Source organism: Alosa pseudoharengus, unplaced genomic scaffold (assembly GCF_046254945.1).
Source record: "Alosa pseudoharengus isolate Yale_2024_CS ecotype anadromous, Long Island Sound unplaced genomic scaffold, YU_APseudo_1.1 YU_APseudo_1.1_scf_3, whole genome shotgun sequence".
Taxonomy (NCBI): domain Eukaryota; kingdom Metazoa; phylum Chordata; class Actinopteri; order Clupeiformes; family Clupeidae; genus Alosa; species Alosa pseudoharengus.
In genome coordinates, this window is record NW_027468718.1 from 41263772 (window position 1) to 41273771 (window position 10000).

The window sequence follows — 10000 nt, forward strand, 5'->3', positions numbered from 1 at the left end:
ACAATTACAGGGCCATGTTATTAGCTTCTCAGATTACTAAATGTGTCCAAATTCCACATGACATATAACAGCCGGAAGCCCTCTTTAAATATTTACCCCGTCCAGTCAGACTGAGAGCTCTCTCTCTCTGTCTCTCTCTGCCTCTCTCTGCCTCTCTCTGCCTCTCTCTGCCTCTCTCTGCCTCTCTCTGCCTCTCTCTGCCTCTCTCTGTCTCTCCGGCTCATGGTCTTCTCTCATTCTCCCCACATTGCTTCATTATGACACAATCAGGTAGAGGAGACGCTTTCGCTGTCTTAAGCTGATTAGCGCTAGCGGTGCACCAGCATATCTAGTTAAATATTCTCCTTTACTACGTTGTACAAAAACATCCCTCATCTCGACTATGCTTCTGAGAAGTCTGTGAAAGTGGCTCAGCTTGGGGGGGAAATTAGCAGAAAAAAGCATAAGGCGAATGAAAATGTTCCCATCTACCTAAAAATGCCATTTCCAGCCACTTTCTATTACAACAAATGGGACTCTTCTTTTTTCCCTTTCTCCAGTGAGTGGGAATAGGGAAGAAAAGAAGTGTGAGTGTGAAAACTTCCCTGTAAGGCAGAATTAAAAATCAATAAAGAATACAAGAACAACAACCACCGGAGCAACATATGAATTCATTTATGCTGGCCCGTGTCAGTCCATCGGAGCCATTTCCAGAGCAAATGATTGAACTGTCAGAGAACTAATGTGTCCATTTACAGCTGTCAATATGCTCAGCCCCCAACCTTACCGCCCCCCCCCTGCACCAGCAGGCACAAATCCAAATCACATTAAAAGCGAGAGATGCTATCAAATCACAATGAGGCCAATAAAAAAAACTACTACAACTATATCCAGCACAGTCAACAGAGAAATCTGATAATGTTGCATAAGGGATTCTACGTGCTTCCTTTACTGCGGAATTCTATTATCATAATGTGCGCTCGCTAAAGGAATTCCACAAGCGTTAGCACTTCCCTGAAGAAGTGCAACACTCATGGTGTGAGCTACTCAGCGAGCACGCACATGCCGGAATAAAAAGCCCTCCTGCTTATTGCGCGACGCATTCACACAGCAAACAAACAGCCGAGTGCACACTTACTTAACCCGCGCGAGCAGCCTCCGTGTAAATTATTCAGGCTGCTCTGCACAGTTGACAAATGCACGAGGACAACAGCTTGCACAGACCTGAACGCAATACAATGGCCTTTGATCGCAAACATAATCAAGTTTTTCTCTGTGCGCTGATGGACGTTGCCGTGTTTAATCAATAGCAGCCCCACTGTCTGCCGAAGCACGGCTGTGCAGCCGAGGACAGACGTGAACGTTAACACAGACGAAACAAAGAAAGGCCCAGCCAAGAAGACACTGCTTGTACATCAATGGGCTGTCTTTCATCAAAATAAACACTATAAAGACATGTAAACAGCCATATAAATGCTTGTCAAAAACAGGCTGTGCTATCTACAAAAGCATTAACACAGAATAAACAAAGAAAACTCCAACTAAGACACTCCTTATAAAGCTCCAGTTAAGACATTCCTCTATGAATAGGGTATGATGTGTTTATTTAAATAATAACAATAACAAGTGAGCTCAACAACATCAACATTTGATTTTAAAAACAAGGCTGCGATACTGTATCCTCGGGGAGCATGGATATTTAATGCACCGTTCGGTGCAGGCCGAGGAGCAGTTTATGAAGAGGAGATGTGGTGAATTGACGCAGCCGGACTGGGCTCGACATGGCCTGACAGTTGAAGCGTAAATGCAGGGGCTGGAGCCAGAGCAGAAGCGGGGAGGTAAGCCTGCCATTTCTCCCCTGAGCGGTAATTCAAAGCTCCTCTTATCCATTCTGTCACTGTTATTTTACAGAGTGACATTTATGGGATTGTGTCATTTCAATGAGCCCAAGGCTGAGGGATAGGGGTTTAACCCCCCCCCCCTCCCCCCCACAAAAATAATACATCACCAGCACACAAAAACCACAAACCACCCCCTATGACTGACACCCAGCCAAAGACTTTCCTACTGCAAAGACAAAACTGAGCAGGGAGGTGTGTGTGTGTGTGTGTGTGTGGGGGGGGGGGGGGGGGGGGGGTATGACGTTCACTTCCAACACCCTAAGCTGGCAAAACACAATAAGGGGTATTAGCATCAAATCAATTTAATAATATCACAGCCTGCAGGTAAACAATACACAAGGGAGACGGCCCAGCTGAAAGGAAATCCATGCGCCAGAAGGAGGGACTGAGTGGCATTATGGGGGCCATTATCACAGTCTGCTGAGCACCATGGTGCGGTCCACTCCATACACCAGAACACAAACACGGCAGGACAACACACTTGGAATGATAAGTGTGTTGATATGACTCTGATCCAGGCATAAGCCGACATGTTTGTGCATCAGAAGTCTGAGTGTGCAACGGCACCTTTTTTCTGTTTGGTTTAAAATATTTAGTCGCTCAGCACCTCAACAAGGTGTGCGTTATTTTTTTATTTTTTTTGCAGAAAATCATCCGGCATTGACAATTAGTGCGATCAGGGTCTTCAGGGGTTTGTGGGTCATGGAGCGTCACCGATTCCCAGTGTGCTCACATCAGCAATCGCTTGGTGAATTGGCTTGTGACCACTAAAAGATTAAGGAGGGGGGAATACCCATCCACTCCCATTTCCAACCATCATCCCAATTTACCTCCAATCAAACCCAGATGGTGCACTGTGTTCCGTGTCCCCGGTCATCCACGCAACATGGGCGCTCAACACACACTGGCAGCAGCAGCCACTGAGGGCTCTCAGCACTGAGCAGCTCGGCTGGAGCCCATGCTGACGAGCCCTGTGGCTGAACCTTAACAGGCCGTGGGGGAGCCAAGGGGAGGAGGGGTGGAGTGGGGTGGTGGTGGTGGTGGGGGTGTTCTCATTTCAACCGACCCCCACCTCCCCCAACCCATCACTAAAGCCCCCCCCCCCCGCCTCCCTGCTCCCTTTTTTGTGCACTTTAGTTACACCGCGGGGTTCCAGTATCGGCTGCACAAAAGTGAGAAGCCCCCAAGTGCAGTGTCATATATGTAAAAGATTCTGTTATCTGTTAGCTCCGTGGACAGAGCGCCCAATGACAGCTTCCAAATGAAGAGAATCCAAATGATTCCAAGAAATGAATACAGGAGTGCAAAAGATTTCAAATGAAACATACATAAGACTAAGAAATATGCTTTTAATACTAACACTGGCAGCATTTAGAAACATAAAGCTATTCTGAGCAACAGAATCTGATTGCCAAAAGAACATTAGTTGTGCAAAAAATAATTACTCTCTAAACATCTGCAGTAAACACAGACATTCCAACATTCAGATCTTAGAAAACTCTCTGACTGAACACTCACTGAACTAATCAACCAGAAAAATTTAATTAAATCTATAATATTAAGTTGTTTGGCAAGGTTTCTCTTGAATTCATACCATGAAAATAAAAAGCAATGCAAATCTGTTTAACACCAAATTAAACAGTTCAGCTCAGCCTGATTCCCATCTCTTGCTTGCTTGCTGGCTTGTTCCTGTCTACTCATTAAAGAGCTACAGTGAGCAAAGTTCACTGTGAGGATGGCAATCAAAGATGCACTCATAAAGACAGCATCTGTTATGCTAATAAAAACATAACAAGGGGCCACACCATGCAGCCCTCGCACAATATCACTGCATCAAAACACCGCCTCAGTGCGTGGGGTAAGGTCCATGTTACTGGCAAGAAAATGAAAAAAGGAGGGGAAAAAACAACCCCAAGTGTGGTGAATAGTGAGATTGAAACACACTGCAACAGTTGGTGTGAGTTCTCCACCATCATCTCAGTCTTGTCTCACATACAGTCAACCCAGAAAATGCACACAGACACTGAAGCAACAACAAAAAAAATCTACCAACGAATAAAAGGAGATGTGTCTTACCTGCAATTGGGTGGGGGATCCAAAGTGATTTCAGCTAGCTCCTTCTGAATTCTGTGTGATAGCCAGAGATACAGAGAGACAGAGAGAGAGAGATAGAGATAAAGATAGAGAGAGAGAGAGAGAGAGAGAGAGTGAGAGAGAGAGAGAGGCACAACGCTTGTGAGAGTTGCAAGCAGTAGGGGGAATTACACTGCCCTCTACCAGCACAGCGTTTAATGCACGGCTGGCTCTCCCTTCAGTACAGCTAACATGGCTGCTTCCTCTTTGTTCTCGGAGGCATAACCCGAATCCCATAACAGGAAAACTTTGCAGTCCCCCGTTCTCCCCTTCCCCTCATCGTACGATGCCGCTCGCAGGCTCAACACAAAGCTCTCAGCCCGAGGCTCCAATCTTGACTCAAGACGGACGCTTCTGATCACTTTTAGTACAAAAGATTTTCTTTTAAAGCTTATATGCAAATGAGTCAGGAGGGGAGGGGGGGAGTAGCTCAGGCATATTTGACAAGGGCTTTAAACTCGGGCTCTGCTGCTGTTTCTAAAGCATTTCCAACACCGTTAGGAGGTGGGTTGAAAAGAATGGTTTTAACACTGACAATGTAATTATACCTTTTCATCAGATAAACAACACCAGAGGCCGCAGAGCTAAAGTTACTCCCTTTCCTCTCTTTTTTCAAACATCTCCCACATGCATTTCTTTCAGCTTTTTCTGTCCTCAGATGTGGTGACAACTATTAGCCTGCTTACTTAAACTATTGTCCACATGATTGAGGGTACCCCCAGTTTAAAAAGCCTGAGACAAAACAGGAAGAAAAACCTAGACAAAGTTGTCATGAGTTGTCTCCTGCTCTTGTCAGTGCACCAGTTGACTTGGCTCGTTTCTGCAAAGTTTGACGAGTGCACAGGGCTGGCAAAGTTGTTTTACCACTCTATATGTCATGCATTTCTCATTTATTATGTTAATAAATCATCTTAATGAAGTGGAAGATATTTGCACTGGGTGATATTAAAGAGGCCTTTTTTAACTTACAAACAGAAATGCCCTTATTCTCAGTGATAAATCACAATTATACATGACCCAATAAAACACATGGCTTTATAAGCCCTAGATTTCTTTAAAGTTAATGTTAAATCGAATCAGATCAAAACCAGTACCTATGCAAACATTCAAATAAGCTCAGAGGTGACCACGGCTTAGACTTAATTAAGGCACTGAGGTTCCAATCAATAAAATCAGATAGCGAGATGTTTACCTTTTAGCACTGGTGGACAATTTCGCTGTTGTTTTGCTGGACAGTTTGGTTGCTTTCTTCTGTTGCTGAGGAGGTGAGGGCTGCTTTCTCTCCTCTTGCTCCTCTGGCTCTGGCACGGGAGGGTCTCTCTGATCTGCATCAGAACTCCCGCTGCTGGTGCTCGGACTTTCGTCATCTGATCGTTGTCTTTCACTGGACATGTTTTCCCCCTTGGATCAAAGACAACAAGTTCTAAACTTGGGCTCGGGGATGCGTCACTACGCCGGGGTTAGATCATATATCTATCAATGACTGGACTTCTTAATCAGCACGACTGAGCTACTGCAGATATTTACACGCTTCCTCCAGTGCTCGAGCAACCTTTTAGGTGGCTTTGTGCAGCTATTCTTAATGAGATTACTTACTCAAGTTTAAGGCTAAATTGTTGAAATTCAGCTGGAATTGAGGAGTTATTCTGTCGTAAGTAGATTCAATTCAGTCTCTTGCCTACTCAAAAAGCAACGTATTGTTAGTAATGTTGCACCTGTTTTGATACAGTAAATCGTTTACACTAAAGGTGTGAAATTCCATGCAGACCTCAGGAAACCACCAAGTTGAACCATGTCTGCAATTACTTACCTAAACCAAAATGTTGTCAATCTGAAGGACGGCCGATGTCCACGTTTGCAAACATTCACTAAACGCGTTTCAGTGTTATAGGCTACAACTGCCTCGACATGGATACAAAGTTAATGTAAGCGAATAGCCACGGATACTAAGCGGCGAAAGAGTAACGAGCGATAAAATTGCCTATAGCAACATAATAACGTTCACTTGCATTGACTGTAATAGCAGTTATCTAGTTAATGATACAGCGAGCTAGCAACCATAGCTTCTTCCTAACCTTCTTAATGCATGGTAAGGTGAGTTTTGCATCCCCTAAAAAGCACCAACTAGCTGTGTTATTGAGAGTAAATGACAAAATACACGGCTAGTTATATCGCCACCAGCGCACAAATATTGGTGGGGAGAATGAGATTCGAGAGCTGCAAGGAAAGCATAATTGCACCTATTCGCAGCAAGGGGGGCTCGCAAGCTAAATAAAACATTTCATGTTTCTATCACTTTAGAAGAGAACACGGATTTACCGACGAATATGTGTGCGGAAAGGCTAACTCGTTCGATACGTGCGGGAGCAGAGAAAGATTTTGAGATCCGATCTTTAAAATCCTTTGTAGAACGAAGAGGTTTGTTATGGTAGGAGGCACTCCAGTATCAGCATGGTGTACCAACTGATGCGTGAAGTCAGTTTCGAGCTCCCTCTTCAGCTACAGCCCTGAAAACACTAAGAAAGGACGATGTTTTACCCCCTAACCTGGGCTCTCAGTGACCCTTAAAGCTTCTTCTTTACCTTAGAATCGGTCTCGTCCTGATCTGGGGTGGTTAGGAGTGTAAAAAATCCTGTTGAAATGGAGCCGGGAAGACGACGGTCTCCGGCCGAGCTGTGAACATTGGAGAGTCGGAAGGAAAGGAGGCGCTGCAATTTTGGCTTGGACCGAGAGGTGGCGCTGTATAGCGAATGGCCAGCAGGACTCACATCTTTGGGTTTAAGTGGCTTGCAGCTCCCTCCCCCCTTTAGACGATGTAATGGTCATAAAAAAGCAAACACAGCAGTTACCCGGCTGGGTATCACTTCCCTGGATTCGCTCGGAGTGATATACCCGTCACAGAGCCACTGACTGCACTATACGAAGCAACCATTTCATCTGCATTTCCCGTGACAGATGTTATGTTGCCGTTTCGAATTCTGCAATGGGAATATTCATCCTTGGGCTATACGATTCATCAAGTCAGCGTGTGTTATTGCCTCAGGAATATATGTTTAAACACCCGTGGTAAAAGTGACATCGCATGTGAGAAGAAGTGGGGAAACTTTGAACTGAGGTGAGAAGACCCAACTGGACTCTTTGATGGCTGCGAACAGGACCTCGTACGTTGGTATTCTTTACCCGATTATGTGCATATCAGTTGTGTAGAGGGCAGTTTTGTATGACTGATAATTACAGTAGCCTACAATAAGAAAATATAGTCTTATAGAACTGCAGCTTTGCAACTATTTTGACTGTTTCTGAGCAGTAGAGATGAAGCCTAACTCGGTAGCCTATAATGGATCGCACAGGTGTTTTCTTGTCCGTCTTTAAATAGTGTGAGATCATAACTCATTATTCGGGCTTTACAACATATTAAGTGCATCTTAGTTATTCCTAAGATTATTGTGTCAGGCAGCTTTACAACATATTAAGTGCATCTTAGCGTGTCAGGCATTGCTTTACACAAATTGTAGAAGGAATAAAATAATGCATTTGGTGATGGTAAACTGATTACGTTAAAGGTTAGGCTACAGCCTATAGGCTACTATATTCTGTCAAATAATTTATTATTTCTGATCTGTAGCCTATATGAAGGAACTAGCCTAGTTCATCTGACTCAACTGTAAGTTTGTGCCATCATTTTACTGTGAATGTAAGAGAGTGATTTCTGTAAGACATCTTGAATTGACAATTCAGTGTCTGATGTCCCTGTCTAAATTGCTTGTTTTTGCCACACCATGCAAAAAATAAAGGCAAAATGTGTTAGATTAGGATTGTATGTGCTCCCTTATTATGGCCGTAATTCAGGCCAGAGAGGACAGTGGCCTCTTGCCAGGGTAATTATGCTGTGGATGTATTCCTCCATAAAGAACCAGGAGTGGGTAAGTTGGGGGATTGCTGCTAATGGATGTCGCCCTGTATACACACGGGAGACATGATACCAGTCTGGGTACATCTATCTCAGGAATGCGGCATGGAGAGGTTGAGTGTGCATGTTTCCTTCCACCAATTATGAGTCCGCTCAGGTCTCCCCCCGACGAGAGCGGCCATGTCCCTTTGGAGTTTACAGACCCTGCAATCCCGTGTCACATGTAAACCTGTCAGATTGGCTTGAAGATATTTTTATTTCACCTTTCAAGGAAACACATAGTAAAAAAAAGTGAACACCCCCCCCCCTGACAAGATAATAGCATGCATGCTGGAGAGAGAGTTTCTTTCTTTAAACTGCAATTATATGCTTCTGTGTCAGGCAATTTCTCTTATACCTTGAGAGCGCTTAGACTAAGCAAGGTCCTGATTCCACTGCTCCCATGCTGAGCTAATAAGGGGAAAGGTGGGATGAGAGCTGGAGGCATTTAGGCTGCTTGGGGCGGGGATCCTCTTGTGTCAGATCCAAGAGAGAGAGAGAGAGAGAAATAGAGGAGTGAGAAAGAGGAGTGAGTGCCTAACATCCCGAGCTTATCGCTTGTGACAGCCCATTGACGGCAGGGGCAGAGAAAAGAAAACAGAGTGGTGTGGATTTGTGCTGTCCACTGTATGTCATAAAAGTGAAATACAAGAAGTACCCTCAGCCTTGATATGAATCAAACGTAAAGGAGAGACATGAGTGCTTTCAGATGCGCACGGGCGCCAGGACGAAGGTGGATATATTAGTCGGTGTGTGATTGCATTACGGGGGTAGTCTTTCCATGTCTGGAACTGTAACGTGTACCAGAATAGGTCAGTCGTAAAATCCTCCATGACATTCTACATTAACATCCACCAGAGAAGTGGTTGAGTCAAGCTGTAGGTCACTGTCAAGAATATGACTCCAAAAAAACTCTGAATCAACATGTCTTATCCATCAGTGTTGAGGGCTGCTGTCGTCTATTCCTCACATTGTCTGTGCTTTTGTGATTTGATACATGGCTGGAATCACATATCAGAATCACCTTGCAATAAGCCTTATGAAACAAGTAATGAGATGGTAATATGTCATCTAGCAATCCCAACGGTTATCCTGGCTCTATAAAATAGGTGCAAAAAAGGAAAAGGTTCTTCAAAGCAAATTTCCACAGAACTGATTCATTGAAAGTATTTGGTCTCTAAAACTGAGAGACCAAATACTTTCAATGAGCCCTTCACTGTTTAAAATATAATTTAAAGGGTTGCCATTTGGGCACAAGCTGAAGATCCTTTGTTTTGTTCAGTTTATATTTAAGGTAGCTGGAGCTGAAAGATCACCCCTTCCGTCTTGGCTTCACTGCCTTGTTCTGCTCTTTAAGGAATTCTGTTTGGCCTTCATCTGACAGCGGTAATATAAATGTTGTAAATTCTGGCAGGAATCCCAAGCAGTATCGCCCCGCATGTTATATCTGATAGCAACCATAAAAGTGTATCTGAGCACATGTGTGCCATGCACATCACACTCACATCTCCACAGCCCTGGAGATCACAGATAAAAACACAACACTGGCATAAAAGCTCTCACCTGGAGAATAACACTGCACAGGTTCTTGCATTTGCTTATGTAGTAACAGCTACGTGGTGCTGTTAAAAATCCTTATTTACACCTTAAAGGTTAAATGAGTGTACATTTTGGAATTGCCAGGACCTAAAATGATTGCACAATTGAATATTAATGAACTCCTAATTAGTCTATCAGCGCACAGCAACCCGAAATGGATATTAATATTGTATGACACAGCTGGTTGTCCTCCATCCGGGGGAAGCACATATATCTTAAAGATTCACAACAGAGAGATGGCTCTGTGCTGGGGGTATGACCGCCTCCTTCCATGCACTGTGTAATTTGGAGGAGATATATTTGTTTGAGGTAGGGCTTGACATACATTTCTTCAGTCTCTATTGGCAATTGTAGTTTTCCGTCTTCTTGCATGTACGAGTCAGTTAATCCATAGCTAATGGGATTTTATGATGAGCTTTTACCCCTTATCCCTTTGTGA

At 44.0% G+C, this 10000-nt stretch overlaps 1 protein-coding gene across 1 annotated transcript in view; it reads right to left on the reverse strand.

Annotated features, from left to right (window-relative positions):
- ube2e3 (ubiquitin-conjugating enzyme E2E 3 (UBC4/5 homolog, yeast)) overlaps positions 1–6718 on the reverse strand; it is a 26744-nt gene extending 20026 nt beyond the window's left edge. Inside the window, exons 1-3 of the mRNA XM_076264274.1 lie at positions 6596–6718; positions 5206–5414; positions 3957–4007 (exon numbers count right to left, since the gene is read on the reverse strand). Of these exons, the coding sequence (XP_076120389.1) occupies positions 3957–4007; positions 5206–5405 (251 nt within the window). The 5' untranslated portion in view covers positions 5406–5414; positions 6596–6718. The remainder of the gene's footprint in view (positions 1–3956; positions 4008–5205; positions 5415–6595) is intronic.
- Positions 6719–10000: the final 3282 nt, after the last annotated feature.